General features: G+C 35.0%; 1 protein-coding gene across 1 annotated transcript; it reads right to left on the bottom strand.

Annotated features, from left to right (window-relative positions):
- Positions 1–9,850: 9,850 nt before the first annotated feature.
- Positions 9,851–17,890, bottom strand: LOC107924528 (ribonuclease E/G-like protein, chloroplastic). The gene is made up of 14 exons (XM_016855021.2): positions 17,605–17,890; positions 16,658–16,761; positions 16,132–16,313; positions 15,591–15,840; positions 14,421–15,502; positions 14,001–14,318; positions 13,831–13,872; positions 13,414–13,538; positions 12,736–12,883; positions 12,029–12,101; positions 11,496–11,608; positions 11,181–11,300; positions 10,862–11,017; positions 9,851–10,427 (listed from the first exon to the last, which is right to left on the bottom strand). The coding sequence occupies exons 1-14, from the start codon at positions 17,748–17,750 to the stop codon at positions 10,248–10,250; spliced, it is 3,039 nt and encodes a 1,012-aa protein (XP_016710510.2). The 5' UTR covers positions 17,751–17,890; the 3' UTR covers positions 9,851–10,247.
- Between the last annotated feature and the right edge of the window lie 590 nt (positions 17,891–18,480).

Raw genomic sequence — 18,480 nt, 5'->3', positions numbered from 1 at the left:
ATTTATTTATTTTTCATTTTACTTATTTATTTATGTACCAGCAAATATTTTTTTCCAAACAATTAATTTATATGAAAAATCTAGTTACATATATCAACTTTAAAACATAAATGTCGACTAATCTAGATACTTGAACACTTTAATTCAAAAATTACCCAATTGTCTAAATTGACTAAGTAACGAGATTAAATGTTCAATGTCAAATAAACTATTGAATAAATCTAGCATAAGATTTAACATACGCAAAAGAGAGACATGCAGCAAAAATCATGCATATTTACCATTTTACTTACCATTTCAAACCCCTCATGCTTGTCCTCAAGCATGTTTTATATGCAATAAAAGACAGTAACTCAAAGAACAATTAAAAAAGTTAAGAATACTCACCATGTGTCTTTTAACGGTGTTGTCGGTGTTGGATTTTGTTTGTAGGTAAATAATTTTCAGCATGTAGCATGTTGTGGCCACGCCACCATCATTATTCGACTTTTGAAATATTCACAACCTCCATTACATTCCTCAAAATATTAAATTAACTGGAATAAATAAAAATTTATTTACAACCTAAATCTTACTTAAACTCAAAATTAAATAAATGAGAATAAATTTGGGTTGTCTCCCAAAAAGCGCTTTTGTTTAACGTCGTTAACTCGATGACCTTGAAATTTATTTAATCGGCTCCTCGAGGACTAATTCTTCAACCATGTGGACTTGAAAATTTTTGTAGAAAGGCTTTAATCGCTGTCCGTTGACCTTGAAATTTTTTCCGGATTCTTCGCTTTTAACCTCAACTGTACCATGTGGAAATACGTAAATAATAACAAAAGACCCTAACTACTTAGGTCAAAACTTACCTACAAAGATTCTTAGTATAAAGTCATAAAGTAATACTTTTTGCCTTACCACAAATTGTTTACGGGCTATCTTTTGATCATGGTATGCCTTGATCTTATCCTTATAAATTTGGGCACTTTAATACGCTTCTCGTTGAATTTCCTCAAGTTCCTAAATATGTAACTAACAATACTTACCTGCAGCTTCCAACTCCATGTTGCATTACTTGACCGCCCAAAACGCTTTATGTTCTAGTTCAACAGGAAGATGACACGGTTTACCAAAAATTAATCTATAATGAGACATATCTATGGATCCTTTATAAGCTGTACGGTACGCCCATAATGCATCATCTAGTCACAAACTCCAATCTTTCCTATCTGGCTTAACGGTCTTCTCCAAAATCAACTTGATTTCTCGATTCGACACTTCCGCTTAACTATTTGATTAAGGGTGATAAGTCGTAGCGACTCGTTGCACTATCTCGTATTTTTTCAAAAGTGTGTCAATTACCTTATTGCAAAAATGCGTTCCCTGATCACTGATCACTGATCAATGCTCGCGGTGTGCCAAATCTGGAAAAAATATAACTCTTTAAAAAATCGACTACTGTTTTGGCGTCAGCATGACGAATGGCTTTTGTTTCCACTCACTTTAATACATAGTCAACAATAAGTAAAATATAAATGTTACCGTATGATAAGACAAAAGGTCTCATAAAATCAAAGCCCCCTATATCAAATATTTCACAGACATGTACAAGGGTTAGAGGCATTTCATTTTTCTGCTCAAGTTTCCTGCCATTTGACACTTTTCGCATGTTTTACAGAACAAATATGCGTTTCGAAAAATATGTGGCCAAAATAGTCCACATTTAAGTACTTTATGCGCAGTTCGTTTAGAGTCAAAATGTCCATCACATGCGTAAGAATGACAAAAAAATAGAATCGATTTTACCTCAGTTTCTACAACGCATCGTCAAATTATCTGATCGAAATAGTATATCCAAAGGTAGGGGTCGTCCCAAACATAGTATCGCGATTCAAGTTTGATCTTATCTTTTTCAAATCGCGATAAGTTAGAAGATACTATACTTGTAGCAAGGTAATTCACCATGTTTGCGTACCAAAGGAAAATTGTCTGAATAACAAGCAGACTTTCACCCGAAAAATCATCTTTAAGTGGTGTGGCATCCTCCGATGGAGGTATTCAGCTCAGATGGTCAGCTACCAAATTTTCGCATCATTTCTTATATTTTATTTCGAAATCGAACTCTTACAAAAGTAATATCCACTTAATAACCCTCGATCTTAGTCATCCATGAACACCTCAATTATTTTCTCGATGTAGTTGAAAAATATACTTACCATACACCTTTAAAACGTGGCTGGTGCGTTGCAAAGTCTGAAAGACATCCGTTTGTAAGCGAACGTGCCAAATGGACACGTAAACATTATATTCTCTTGTTCCTCCGATGCTACTAGAATTTGGAAAAATCTTGAATAACCATCAAGACAACAATAATGAGATTTCCCAACTAAACGTTCTAACATTTGGTCAACAAAATGAAGTGAAAAATGATTTTTTCGAGTCAAGGAGTTCAACTTTCTATAATTGATACAGACTCTCCACCTGTTTTGGACCCGAGTGGAAACTATCTCACCTGTCGAATTCTCAATTACGGTCACGCTAGTTTTTTTTGGTACTACATGAACCGAGTTGACCCAATTACTGTCAGAAATGAGATAGATCATCCTAGCATCAAGTAACTTTTGAACTTCTTTTCTTACCACTTCCATTATGGGTGGATTGAGATGCCTTTGAGCCTCTTTTTTGGGAATTGAATTATCTAAAACTTGAATTTTTTACATGCAAGTTGAGGGGCTCAAACCCTTAATATTGGCTATCGTCCATCCAATTACCTTTTTATAATCTCTAAAAACTCGTACCAAGTTTTCCTCTTCTACTTTCGAGAATTTACTCGAGATTATTACCAGTAAAGTATTTCCTTTGTCGAGAAAGGCGTACTTCAAATGGTCTAAAAGTGGTTTGAGTTTCAACTCTAGAGCCTGCAAAACAGATGGTAAAGCTTAGTTTGTGAATGAGATAATTCAAAATTTTTACTTGAATTTTTTCGTAATTGCGGTGCCTTCATATGAGCCACTGTTTCGTGAATAGACTATTCAAAGGTTATCCACTCCTCTAGTTCCTCCAAGGTATCAAAGTCTAGACTTCTGCAAATAACATTTCATAATTCATCCTAGTCATGATATTCTAAATATAATTCTGTTAAAGGATTGATTATATCAATATTAAGAACATTAGAAATCATGCTAGGGTGGTTGATGGCCTCATAGATATTGAATTTCACCACTTCCCCATAGAACTCCATAGTGAGTATCCCACTTCAATCTTTGTTTGTACAGTACTCAAGAATGGCCTCCCAAAATGTCAGACGAATTAGCCGAATTGTCATTCTCCATGTCGATAATGTAGAAGTCTGCAAGAAATATTAGCTCATTTACCTTAACAAAAACGTCCTCCAGCACTCCCTCTAGATGCACTACAGATCTATCTGCAAGCTGAATAATTACATATGTTTCCTTCAAAGGACCCGCGTTAAATAGTTTATAAATTAACAAAGTATAACATTAATTGATGCACCTAAGTCTCACATTACTTTTTTAGTACTGACACTACCTATTTTACAAAATATGAAAAATATACCTTGGTCCTTACATTTGGGTGGTATTTTCTTTTGCAGAACAGCGGTAACATTTTCTTCAACACTTACATTTTCATTGTCAGGAGCTTTCTCTTGCTCGTGCATAATTCTTTAAAAAAATTTGCGTATTGTGGAATCTACTTAATAGCATCGAGAAGAGGTATGTTGATTTCTGCCTTTCGAAAGGTGTCAAAGATCTCCTTCTCTTCTCACTCCTTCTTACATTGGACAAGTCTTCCAGGAAACGGAGGTGGTATTGCAAATGATTTTTATGGTGCTGTCTCTATTGGAGCTTTTGTGTCAAGTTTCCCTTATCTCGACTAATGTTGTGGGCACAACTCGTGCCACGTACGGGCTCCAAAACCTTCTCACTCCTCAATGTCATAGTACTTGTATTGTGTCGAAGGTTTGGCTTAGTTTGGGATGACAGCTTGCCTTGGGACTTCAAATGGCTAACCGTGAGCGAGAGCTTGCTCACTTGCTTATCCAACTCCTACAAATGCATGTCAGCTTTTTTATTGAAATTTCTCAGTACTATTGGATAGCCTTTCTACTATGGCTTCCAAAGATGACTTTGGGGATGGTAATTGTTAATTCAGAGGTATCCTTTGTTGGTATGGTTGATTGAACCGAGGATTCGACCCATAACTTAGATTCGGGTGATCTTTTTCACATTATACGAGTTCGAGTAGGGGTCATATCACCTTTGGGATGGACTTGAAAAGTTTCAGACAACATTTGTTTGTTCTGTGAAATCCTCTTGTAAAATCAGACATGAGTTCGTCTCTGGCTTAGCACAAATTTTGCACAACTGTGCTGGGCTTGTTTTATCTGTAAGCAAATTTTGAACAATGTTAGTCAGCTTATTAATTTTATCTTATAGAGATAGAGAACTTAACCCATGAACCCATCTCGTAGGTTCTGTGACCGGTCGGAATTGTTGAGAGTTAGCAGCCATTGTTGAAATCAATTCTCCTGCCCTCTGAGGAGTCATATTGACTAGTGCCCCTCTACTTACAGCATCTATCATTTTCATTTCCATTGGGAGCAAATTCTCATAGAAATACTGCATGAGTGACTGTTCAGTCAGTCCATGTTGTGGGCAACTTGCACAAAACTTTTTACATCACTCCCAGTAATCGTAGAGCAATTCAATCACCTTCTAACAGATTTTCATGATGTCTCTCCTTAGTTCGGCCGCTCGAGCTGCAAGGAAAAACCTGTCAATAAACAAACGAGACATATTAGCCAATGTGTTGACAAATCCCGAAGGCAAATAAAATAGCCACTCTTTAGCAGAGTCAGTTAATGAGAAAGGAAAAGCACGAAGTTTGATTTGGCCTTCGGTTACTCCCTGAGGCTTTATGCTTGTGCACACCATATGAAACTCTTTAAGGTGGGTGTACAAATTTTAATTCTATAATCCGCAGAAAGTGAGTAGTAAATGAATCAAATCTGACTTTAACTCAAATGGCGTTCTTGCCGTGGGATAGGTTATACGTAAGGGTTGTTGTTTATCTGATGCCGCTGCGAGTTGGCGTATAATTTGTTTGGCCATCTCGTCTAGTTCATCAAACTAGAAAATTTCCTCAGTGTAAGATATGGTTTTGAATCCTGGATTTGGTCGTTTGCCGCATTGAATGGCTTCTTTCCGCAGTTGTCGGGCCAATTTCTCAATTTCTGGTTCAAACTCTGGAGTTCCTAGTTCTGATCTGGTCATAAGGTAAACAAACAAAAATTAGAAAAATATCTCCAATCCTCAACAACGGCGCCAAAATTTGATGGAAGTCAAAACCGCCAAAAATAATTCCTACAAAATAACTCTAAATGGTAATAAAAAGTGGTAGTAGGGTCGAGTCAAAAAAATTGGTGTTATAATCAACTTTCGCGCTTAACTTGTGATCAGAATTTCTATCGTGTCAATAGTCGTGGCTATAGTCGTGCCCACAGCTCCAAACGAATCTGCTAAAAAATAACAAATAAATTAAGGGAGTTTTGAAATGTTTAGAAACTAAATAATTGAAACAACATAAATAATTAATTAATTAAATTAGAAATTAAATTGGAAATTAAATTCAGATTTTGTAATCAAAGATAGTAAGCCTTAGCCCTAGACTCGACAGATTTTGGATTTTTGAATTGATCCTTAAAAATTAATTTTCTCCTCTAAACAATAAGCTGGTTATAGTAGTTAAGAACGTCCTAACCACCAATTCTTCCTTTCGTATTTGGTCTCGGTACGACTTGCAAACCAACCCTTACCGATAATCTAACCGAGATACACGTGTTTCGGATTCAAGATTTCGGAAGCCTTGCGCTCTAAAGAACCCAAGTCGAATTAACGGCCTCAATCGCGTGGGTCGTTTAAACCCGATCACTTCTTCCTTGATTTGTTCTCGGAGATCCGAATACAGCACAGTCGACTCGCTTCTCCAACTGATAGCAAACATGATTCCAACCCAACGTGCACTTTTTGACTTGAAATCAAGTTAACTTTAAGGGATGAGTTGTCAATCCTAATACTTAGGAAAAATGTGAATACCGATTGTAAGAATTTTTAGTATGGATACGTATCTCACGATTCCTGACCGGAAAAAACACCGGCCTAAAGTTAAGATAGAATTTAATGAAACATAGATTTAATCATGCTTTGTAGGTTTTGAAAGGTGATTTGATGACAATAGAGGAAATTGAGAAGGGAAAGGGTTTGAAAGGTAATTAGACAAATTTTGGTAAAGGATAAAGCAATGGAAATGAAGGTAGCAGTATGCTACTCACGCATCAAATTAGAAGGAAAAAAAAAATTCTTATTTAATTCTAAATGAATTCCAAATGTAAAATATCATGTGTTTTTTCAAGGTACTTTAAAGCCTTATTTATACATATGATATTTATTAAATTTGGCTTTAACCACCTCAATATATAATTAAAATTAGATTTTTTACTAATTTTGGCTTTTACTAAGTTAAAAAAATCTGACGAGTACTTGACTTTCTCCACATTTTTTATTCGGCCTCACTTTATTGACTGTGTTTTAATTTGGTCTTTTTGCTCGTTTTTGACTCATAGCATCCCAATTGCATGAGTGACAAGATTAAAACATAAAAGCGCTAATTTAACAGGGATCAATTTAAAAATTAACCGAATTAAACATAAAAAGTCATGCAAATTAACATTTCATCAATGACCAACAGCTTTTCTATTATTGTATCTTCATGGATTATTCAATGATAATCTGTTTTGGTTAAACATCTTTGCTTTTATGTTTTCGTATACGATAGTGATTTAGGACTTGATTGTAAAGTGCATTAAGGTTGGGAAATGTGTAGTGTGAGTGATTCAATAGCAGCCTGTGTGGGGCATAAGATCAGTGGTAGACAGCGATCCATTGGAGCTTCAGATTCTTCAAAATATAGGAGGGAGTAAGTGAGCACTCCAAGCAAGCAAAAAGTCAAGGAGATAACATACCATCAAAAGTAGCACAAATTTTTGAAACGAATGCCTATAACTGGTATCAGAATCGGCGTCCTCATTGATAAAGAAAACTACAACCGATGGCTGCTGAATCAGAAGATGCGGGTACAAAAGATGAAATCAGTAATTCTGGACTTCATTCACCGCAGCATTGTCCAAGTGTTCTAATTCCAAATTTCTGGTACACCTACTATAGTATATATGTTTTGGGAAGATGAGAAAGAGAACAGGTATCATATATATATATATATATATGTTTTGGTAAGACGAGAATGAGAGCAGGGATTGATTAGTTGATTGGTAAAGTGGAATGTGTAGTTGAACAATTTGGGTTGCTCGGATGAAGTCTCAGCAATTTCTTGTCATTGGACCTCTTCGAATCTATTTGAGGATATATAATATCAACAATTTCAACCTCATCTAAATAGTAGTTTTTTTAGATCATATTTGTAAAAACTTGATGCTTATAATACATAATGTTTTTGTTTTTATTTGTTAACAAACATGATGATGATATTACAAAATTAAATAACTTTTTTCTGATCATGTGATTGATGTGGAAAAAATATCATCTCTTTTAATGGCAATTTAGCATCCGACTCAAGAAACATGGTTTCTTTTGTATTTTTAAGAATTTTTATGTTAAGGTGAAAAGACCTTATAATTTAGTAAAAAGGGATGTGGTGAAGAGATAATAGAGAAGAAAATCGAAGCAGACCTTGAAAAATAAGTGCGATGATAGATGGTGATAGAAGTGATAAACGGTCAAGAACCATAAAAGTAGTGATGTTATAACAATAACAAAGAAGATTAAATTTTAAAATACCAAAATTTATAAAAAGATCAAAAGTCTCCAAATAAAATATTTGAGAGAAATTAGTTAATGTGTTTATATATATATATATTCTTCATGTCTGTTTTATGATCTATGTTCGAGGTTCATGGCTGCTCCTTCTAACAATTTCATTTCCAAAGTTTGAACTTGAATCTTCCTTTTAAGAGAACAATGCCTTACCATTGTTAATGTATATTTAATAAAAAGAGAAATTATATAATGATGATAGTTACACTCAAGTATTATTTTTGATAGATAAAGTATTACCTGTTTATCAAATAAAAGTGTATTTTTTTTTATTTAACGAGGAGAGGAAGTACTTGTATTTTAGAAAAAGGTTAAGAAGCATATTCTTTAGCAATGTTCATATTCTAAACTTCCCAAGGGAGAACATCTCGAAAGCTAGCTCCAAAGTGTTCCCAACATCATGTTGTTCCATTAGTTGTTCACAACATAGTGTGAGTGTCATTCTTAAGGTTAATTGTTCCTAATATTATTCCTATAATTTTTTCAGAATGAAAAAGTTGTTCCCGACAAGAGGTCTGGTGAAGAATAATAATTCCCAATCAAATAAAAACAAACATCTAGAATATTATTTCAGAAAATAATTTTTATTTATATTATTCAAATAATAAAAAAGACCTCACATATTAATTTCTTCACTGTGTTTTATTCCCTTTACCCTTGTTTACGTAAAATTCTTAAATTATTTGCTACATGTTTGGCTTCAATCTTTGAAGCATAACACGATTCAAGTTACGGCCTCCATTGTACTTAAGAAGGAATAATCTGCATACCTTAATTTTGGTATATGTAAGTAGATTTTTATACCAATATGAATAACAAAGTTATCGTTTTTGTTAATTTTACTAACATGGCATCTAATTTTTTTAAAATTTTAAAAATTTTCAATAACTTTTATAATTTTTAAATAATTGTAATGATTTTGTTTTTAAAATTTTCATAAACTTTTTTTAAATATTAAAAATTTTAAAAATTAATTAGATGCTAACATATCATCACATGACAATTCACATATACTCAGCAAAGTTAACAAATGTTAACTTTTCTATTTATTTTGGAGTGATTTAACAAAAAAAAATATAGAAAAGACGAAAAATTAAATGAAGAGCTAAAATAAACTTTTTTATAAAGTTGGAGGGCTAAATAAGTTATTATGCCATCATAGAAAACATCAGAAATCGAAGCTTTACATATGATTGGCAATCCTTGTTTCATCATATTAGCAGAAGGCGCCATAGTTTTCATTGTTACAGCTGCTGGGTTCTGAGGCAGAGAGGATTTAATGGCCGCCCAAGTGATGGTCATGTATTAACAACAAATGAAACATACTTGGTTGAACCTTTGCAGTTGTCGCATTAGAGCCAACATGTAAGATAAAAAAGTAGAACAGAACTTGTAATTAAAAGGATTTGAATGCAAATGGTGGAAGGAGTGTTTTAGAAAGATGCCCTCGGAAGATTGGCAGAATATTCTGAATTCATCAACTGAAAGTTAAACCGGTGTGATTCTAGGTTCCCAATCCAATCCATCATTTAAATACAACCTCAAATAAAAATGGTTTATTGATTATAGTAAATAAAACCACGTATATTGCTTAGCAGAATAAGAAATTATAGGTTCAATCAAATATGATACCATTTTTTTTTCTTTTTAGACTGCTTCAAGAGATCCCTATTCTTTATATAGTACCAGACCTACCAGGTCTTCAGTTTACGATTGAAATCATCCAACCAACCGATTTGATTGTTTCAAGTTTCAACCATGCTAAGAGCTTGAATTCTGAATCTCAGGCTCTTGCATCTAATAATAACACAGTATTATTGATTTATGTTTAATACTATATCAAGGGATTAGGCATCTGCAGCCTGCAGGTTGAGAGACCAACCTACTATTCTCCTGGCTCAATGCATTCTTAAATTAGAATTGAGACGGTTGATTGTCCTATTTATAAATTACCCTAAACTCTAAAGATATGAACTTTTATTTCTCGGGGAAATGATACTCAACCACTACAATCCATTGAACATTTGAGGGTAAAAAATTTATCTAGCTTTTCTAAGTGAAACCATTGAACATTACAGTCCAGAAAGATGTTCTCAGGATCAAAATTGGCATGCCAAGTAATATGGAAACCAAAAAAAAAAAAAGAAAAAAAGGTAGTAGGAGCTATCCTGGTTTGACTTACAGTGTACGAGTACTAACAGCAACAATGCCCTCGAAATCACTTTGATACTAACCATAACTTCGGTAAGCTCTTTGTTTGTTGATCCTTCCTCTGAATATAAGATCTTTTGGTTTGGGGGGGGTGGGGTGGGGGGGAAGAAGCCCACGTTCTATAAGATCAATCCTTCTCTGTTATTTTCTATCAACCTTGGCCCTCTTAACTGGAACAAGCGTCAGTTTCTTCCCAGATTTGCTAGTTCCGGCTTCTGCTGTTCGTAGCATTGATATAGCAACTTGATGCTGGTTTTTGTCTGCTTTCTCTTCTGTAAATGGTTTCAACTCAAATGCTCCCCGGGTGAAACCTCGTGCAACCTGTGTAATAAAATTATGGTGATCAGTGAAAAAATGGCAAAATAAGACTGTAGAATACAAACAAATCATCCAGACAATTTTTAGTTCCAGCCAAATCCACATACAAAAATTATTCAGGTTCAATCAAATTTTTTGCAAAAACACAAATGATAGTAGTGGTCAAGGATATCAAGGTAGAAGGTAGATAACATGTTCTGTTGATGCATGATCCTGAACTAGATGAATTACCACCTAAAATAGACTTCGACAATAACTGGGAATTGAGGGATGATGAGACAATGAACAAGCATGTCTATAGACAAATAATGCCAAATACCAAGCATACAACAGTTGAATATATGAATACTGAGTTAAAAGAAATGTATTTCAACTGTATCATTTATATGCTAACTTTAAAGATGCAGAAATGAAATAACTCAATGAACATGATGCACCTTCAAAAGAATCCAAACTTTCAGGGAACTACTCAAAATTGCAAGTCTTGTCCTTTTCCCCGAAGTTAAGTAATTGCACATGTGTTGGTCAACCCTCAGGATAAATCTTGGCCAAGATTTTGGGTTTTCAGGGTGTGCCTTCTGTTTCATCACCGCCTGATTCCAAAAGAAAGAAAGGTATAAACAGATGAATTTTTCATTCCCATTAAAAGAAGAGGAAAACAAGGTCTTATTATAACCGAAATTAGGAGAACTTCATTAAACTCTTATCATTCAGTTGCAAAATGAGCTATGCCCAGAATATATATATAAAACTTACAAGTAATCGACCAATTTCTTGTTCAATTTTTGAAAAGGAGGTCTCCAAAGCTTCAACCCTCCCCGTACCATGACAACAAGTGCATGGTTCACTAACCATAAATGTGACACTAGGCCGAACCTGTTCAAAGATTACACCAATTATAAGTTTAAAGAAATAGTTCAGGTAGAATTGAAGATTAAATATTGTCATTTGAAAATAAGGTTTTATCTTGGGTTCCAAATTAGGATAAATTAGGACCAAGTATAGATATACATCATTCATAGGAGCAAAGTTCCCCGAAAATTAGAAATAAAATTTCAGGAACCAGCATACCCTCTTTCTTGTTATTTCCATGAGCCCATGTTTCGATAATTCAGAGACTTTCACCATTGATCGGTCTCTCTCAACTGCTTTCTTAACTTCTTCATATACTAATCTCTTGTTTGCTGAAAATTAGAGCCAAGTAAACATCAATGAGAGATTTCCTTAACTCCATTGAAGTTAGAACACTTCAAGACTAATTAGTTTTACTACTTCAAGCATGTAGCATCTACCCCAGCAGTCTAATAATAAGTTGGAGAGTGAGAGAGAGAGGGAGAGAGAATTATAATGTATATAGTATTTTCATGTTCTATTAGAGCAGCTAACTGAGACAGAAAAAAAAATTCACAATAACTGTAGGATACTTCTAACAGTCTAAGCAAGACATATAGCAATTAAAAGGTGAAAGAGAGAACTCCGATGAACACAGATAACAAATATTCATAGAAAACATAACATAAGCATCTAGAGCAATTTCAATAGACAGACAGGAAGCAAAGATAGCCATAAAAGAAAGAGAGAGAGAGAGAGAGAGAGAGACTCACAGTCGTCTGCCATATCAATAAAATCCACTACAATAATGCCACCAATATCCCTAAGCCGTAACTCCCTAGCAATCTGAAAAATAGTAGTTACTGTTTAATAACAAATCCTTTGATCCAATGGTCAGCATTGGTGGATAATTTATTGAAAACAACATACAAAAAGAACAAGAGGCTGTAAGGAAGATTAATTATGCATAGTATACAAGCACTTAATAAAAGATACTTACCCCTGTTTCTTTCACCTTTACTACCTCCTCTCTCCTACACTAACTAAAGATGAAGCTTCTCATTTTTAACGTTGAGTAGCATTACTGACTTTATATCAAGGTAAATAATTATTGGGATACAGAAGCCGAATTTTTTAAATCTTAATACAAAAGTTAAGTAGCATGATTGTGTTTATATCAGTTGAATTGATTATTGCCATTCACAACAAGGGTCTTAGAGTTGACATCTGCAACCACTATGAGATAAAGTGATTACCCATCTCACATGCAACAAAAAATCACTAACAGTTGGAGTATAAAGAAATCAATTAACAATACCTAATTATATTTCTGAATAAAGTAATAAAAAATTTAGGATCCATTGTCCAATGGCATATTTCCTCTCTCAGATTGATGAAACCAACACATGAATTATGATTGTGGGATGGATGTGCATACAAAGTGGAAAAAAATAATTATAATAAAATTTGTTCAACATACTTGTTTTGCAGCAGCAAGATTGACATCCAAAGTGGCTTTTTCCTGTGATGTTCCATGACCAAACATCCCATGTCCTCCATTCACATCAATTGAGACTAAGGCCTCTGTTTGTTCAATCACCAAGGAACCTCCATTTGGTAGTGGAACCCTGTTGGCAAGAGTTGTACATGACATCAGACAGGAAACATAGAAGGTATAGAACATTCCCCAGTAACACAGCAGCACGTTACATAACCATCCGGGGGGGGGGAGTTATCAGTATGGCTTCTCTGATAGGAATGAATTAGAACTATTCAGCTTATTTATTTAACTTTTTAAGATCATCTCCGTAACTGTAGCTTGCGGGATGTTTAAGTGGCATATGTAAGTTTGAGAAAAGGACAAAACATAGCAGAGATGCCTGGAAAACTCAGAAGCCAATTAAAGGAACAGATAATTTGACTGCCATTTCTTGGGTCTCGGCACCCCATTTCAAAAAGTGGCTATAAAGATAGCTAAAATTTCTCTTCCAGACCCAATTCTCTAATTAATTCACAAATAGTTAATCAGCTGATATAAGGAATCAAATCTATCAGGAGATCAGGGAACGTTATAAGAATTTACAAAGTTCACAAACCCATCCTCACAGCTACAATTTACCTAAAAATTAAGAGATTTGCATATAACAGCTATCCTCACCTTTTGCTAAGGATACTGTTGATCTCTTCCTCAATGTTGAATGCATCAAAAAGGGGAATTCTTTTATCGTATAACTCTACTCGATCACAAAGATCAGGAGCTATATCCTGAAGATAGTTGGTAACCTGACACCAAAAGAAGAGTTGATATCAAGGTATCTCATAGGAAATAACTAATAAAGGAACAGTGAGATGTATGGATAACAATGATGCTAAAATCAGAAATATTGGGTAAAAATATATGAGCCATTTTTTCTTTATAAACAAAATAAATTCAGTAACTTTAACTATGTTTAAAATTTCACCAAGAAGAAAAATTAAATAGAACTGAGGATACACCATGAATGGAAATAAAAAACATGCATGCGTGCATGCAGATGGAGAAGCACTCATTGCCTCAGTCCTAATAATGTAATACCTCATGATATGTTCTTGGCGAGTCAACTACCATTTTGTTAACCTGAAAGGTACATGAAAAAAGAGGTGATATTAGGTGATACTGAAAGACTATCATAAGCTCCTAATGTAAAATAAAACATCTGAAAGGGTATACGGAAGAATGGAAGACAAGATAAATGACAGACTTACATTATCATTAAAGTAATCCTGAACAACTGAGAGTGTTTGACCCATTGCTCTATGCAGCAAAACAGGAGTTGCCCCTTCTACACCTTCATCTGCTGCAAGAGCTGCAGATTTAGCATGTTCTACTATATTTTTCCAAGTCGAAAGCAAACCTTCCAAGTCTTTCTGCAGCTCCTCCAAAGAACGTCCAGTGGCAACAGTCCTTACAGTTAGACCAAACCCCTGCGGCTGCAAAGTTTTTGCTATGACTTTCAGGCGTGTACGCTCAACACCAGTTATCTTTTTTGAGACTCCAATTCTGTCGCAACAAGTGAGTAATATCTGCAACCCAGGAAAACTACTTCAGAAAAATAAGCAACTTATAAAGTCAAGCTTTAGACAGAGCAGAGATGGAATTGAAGTAGGAGAAAGGAGAGAAAATACCCAGAATCTGCTTCTTAATTTTGGATAAGGAGTCAGAGTGGGACCTTTTGTACCCAATCCTTCTTTCACAACTTGCACAATTATTTTGGTGCCCTTTCGAACATGGTGCCACTTGTTTTCATCAGCACCCTCTATATCTTGGGAATGTGACACAGAACAGCTATTAGACATTTCTAAAGAAGAGGCACCAATAAGATTTCCTTCTAGGTGGTGCTCTCCATCTAACAAATCTTCAAAATCAGCATCCACTTCACCAGAATCAACTACACTACCATTCACGTTCTCTTTAAGAACTCCTAAAACATCAAAATCATCACCAACATCATTACCATCAGAGTTATTATGCATAAATTGCATATCCTCGTCCTCAAAGTCATCTTCTGCAGCATCTTCAAAGAAAACAACATCTTCGGAGGAAGGTTCAATTTCATTTGCTGCGGAAGGCTCACTAAGACTGCCAGAAGCAAAATCTTTGGCTTGTTTCTTTTTCCTTCGACGAAATGGAGGGAATATGGATGGTTCTCTGTTGTGCTTTATGTCCATAAGAGAGTGTCTTGAACTTCCAATATTTACAAATGCACCGCCCATATGGGGAACAAGTTTTGTAACTACTCCTAAATATACACTATCACACTGTACATGGCTTTTAACTGGTTCAAGTAACAACTCAACCAGTTTACCATCTTCCAGTACAGCAATCCTTTGCATGGTACATATCGAAGAATTAATCAAAATAACAGTAGATACAGAGTCCTTGAAAATTACATGGCTGTTTTCTTCGGACAAAAACTTCTCAGTAATTTGGTCATGCTGATTATTTGCTTCCAACCTGGTTTTCTCATCTTTGGCACTGTTGGCCTCCATACCATCCCCATAACTGAGACAGGACAGAGGTGAATGCAAAAACCAAGGTTCCTCAACAGGCTGGTCTCTTTCAGAAATAGTAGAATATAATCCCTCCTCTGCATCACTAATTGCAACCATATCACTTGGTTCTATTTCATCCATGGCTATAAGGTCATTCAAGAAGGGCTTCGATTCGCTTAGATCACTTTCATGATGTTTCATAATCTTATCTTCATCTGTCAAAGCACTGGAAGCATTTGAGTGTTCAGAAACATTTTAAAGAAGTAAGTTACATACAAAATGTCCCCAAAATAGAGATGTTACCTTCAGCTTGAGAGACTGAAGGTTTTATTGGAGTACTAATTTCCTCAATCCACGACCCCCAAGTATGCGGTGGATAGGTTTCAGATTTAGGACTCATCCATGAATCTCTCACCACGATTTTTCTTTCTGGTTTCTTACGTGGAGGAACTGACAAAGAAAATTGTGGCCCAGGTCTCCAAGTGATGTCAGATGAAGGCTGCTTTTCTCCTTTTATGAAATAATTATACTTGAAATTTACACCACAAGCTATCTGCCAAATATCAGTGAATACAATTTACCCAAATGACCAGGTTCATTTTTTGAATGAATATGTAACAATTATTGTCAACCTACCTTTAATCAAAAGAAAGGCCCTATAAATCAAAATTCCATTGTAAAAGAAAAAATAGAGATCTAATGGATATCATTATTCTTTATTTTTTGTCAGGATAAACTTCATTGCTGCGAAGGTGGCAAAAGAATATGTCCTCAAGACTTTTGACACTGTTTTACATCCTAAAGAAGGCCAACTGTGCCACTTATCAAAATTGAATCAGCCTACCTTGACTTCAGCCATCCATATGTTTGCATGTTCAGTAGGAGACATTAGGATTGCGGTCTCTGGTTTCCAGCAGCCTAAGGCAACAGGTTCCCCACTAATGTAGAGGAGTTGACCTTCTGCCAAATCTGCTTCCACAGTCCAAACTACCTCATATAGTCCTTCAAAAGTGGCAGTTGACAGACCTGAGAAAAATTAGTTCAGTTTGTCATTCTGAAATACAGGAAAGTATTTCCTGAGAAGGTCACATTATATGTGGATAAGTATGGGAAAAAAAGAAAAGAAAAGAAACAACATAAATTTGTGATAATCTTTAAGATTTATATTTCATTCTGAAATACAGGAAAGTATTTCCTGAGAAGGACAAATTTGTGATTAATCTTTAAGATTTATATTTCCAGGAACAGCATAAAAAGTCTAGATTTATCAAAGTGCTTTCTGTCAGTTAATATCATCACATCTACCAACATAATAAAGGCATATAATGTTTTAAGTCAATAGAAAATAGCAAAATAGGACTGTCACTTACCTTTCTTTGCAGACATAACTGGGGATCTTGTCAAAGAATTATGATTTCCAGCACACAGAGTAAATCTGAACACACTCCCAAGGGGTATGTGATGGCCAGGAAACCTGCTTCAACAGTACAAATCAGTCATTGATTTTGAAAGAGTGGGAAAGAGAAGAAGCAATTCCTTTTTTAAGACATTTCAATCCAATGACATCTATGGTTTTCAACCATGTCCAAACTGTAGTTCTGCCTCTTCCTACAACAATATATATTAACGTTTTGCATTTGAAACAATTAGATTTCCCAGTTAAGGAAACAGACTCTAGAAAGAAAATAAGTACAATGCAGCAAAAATGCATAAACATGAGTTCACAGCTTGAGTATATTAGGTGCTGTTTTCGCTCTTGAATAAGTCCAACAAATTGAAATTACAACACCACCAAGAAGGTGGTGAACATGTTCATTAGAGCATCATTAGTATCACAAAATACAACTTTATAGGTTCTCGAATTACATACCACATAAGTGCAAGAAGGAGACCCGCATTCATAGGGTGATACCCAAGCAATTGAGTTAACAAGAAGTAATTATAACTAATAAAGAGGCTTCTTTCATTACTACATGAGGATGAAGTGTTCTTAGCAGTGGCATTCAGCACGAAATGCAAATCATCCATTTAAAAAACTTTTGATAACCAAGGGATGCTAAAGCCCTTATTAATGCATATCAGCTACTTCTACTGTTCTACGAATATAATAAGTCTATTTAAAATTATAACTCAACAAAGCTATCCAACTAATTCTGTTTTAAGACACTAATGAAAAAGTAAGGAAAATCAAAAGAAGAATAGAAAAATGAAAAACAAGCTCCAATCTTTCACAGCTTTACAAAAATGGGTTAATCCTTATCCTTAAACAAAGGCAATATACACTGAAAAAAAATAAAACGGAGCAGGCGGTACGTACGGTGATAATAAACTAAAGGAGCGAATCAGACACGAGGGAGTTCGTGGCGAGAAGAGAGTGCAAGGGCGAGGCGGAGGCCGAGGCCGAGGCCAGGCTTCTAAGACATCCATGAAAGTGGGGTGCAGGAGCTCAGTGAAGTAAAGCATGGCGTAAGCCCCAAAGAAGGTAAATTTGAGGAGATAGCACGGGCAGTTTCGTCATTCAGAGCTCGGAGGTTCACTGTTCGGAGCTTGAGATTTTGGATTCGGCATTGGAGGATAAATGTTATTTTTTTCCCTTAGAGCATATTCGAGGGGTTCTTTGGCTTTGTATGGTGCCGTCTGTCTCACGTGTGTGCATTCCCACACGTGATACTGAAATTATTTTAACTTTTCAAAGTTAATATATACTGTTACCATAGCAAACTTCTTTTTTAGGTATACTGTTAATATTTTTTTTAATAATCTCATTATATATTTTAATTGTATTTTTTTTATGATACAATGCTTTGAATTAAGTATAGTTTGTCACATCTTAAAATTGAGGGATCCAAAAAGACTAAAAGACTAGTGAGGTATACATGTTAGCTGTTTTAGCGCACTATGATAGTATAATCCACTATCCTACTGACTTGCTAGCGAATTAGAGTTTTAATGCATACTAGTGTAAGGTATTCGCCCGTTAGCGGTAACTAAGGATTTAATTATAGAGTATTTTTAAGTGAAAAAAGAGTAAGCCTAAAGAATAGTACATTCGAGAGTTTTGGTCGAGCACAAAGAGCCTATTAAGTGTATGAGAAAGTTATAAAAGACTTAACTATAATGGACTGAGTAAGGTAAGAATCGGGTTTTAGGTCCCGAGCTAGTTTTCTAGACCAAAAACACTGTTTAGTTGATC

This window comes from Gossypium hirsutum, chromosome A11 (assembly GCF_007990345.1).
Source record: "Gossypium hirsutum isolate 1008001.06 chromosome A11, Gossypium_hirsutum_v2.1, whole genome shotgun sequence".
Taxonomy (NCBI): Eukaryota; Viridiplantae; Streptophyta; class Magnoliopsida; order Malvales; family Malvaceae; genus Gossypium; species Gossypium hirsutum.
Note: the sequence above shows the minus strand (reverse complement) of the source record. Positions and strands in the feature narration are given on the sequence as shown.

Excerpts from the sequence above, each read along its gene's own strand:
- LOC107924528 (XM_016855021.2), bottom strand. The coding sequence starts at position 17,750 with ATGCTTTACTTCACTGAGCTCCTGCACCCCACTTTCATGGATGTCTTA. Across the intron at positions 14,319-14,420 it reads AATTAAGAAGCAGATTCTGG|ATATTACTCACTTGTTGCGA; the intron begins GTATTTTCTCTC and ends CCTGGGTTGCAG. Across the intron at positions 12,102-12,735 it reads ATCTTGCTGCTGCAAAACAA|ATTGCTAGGGAGTTACGGCT; the intron begins GTATGTTGAACA and ends ACTATTTTTCAG.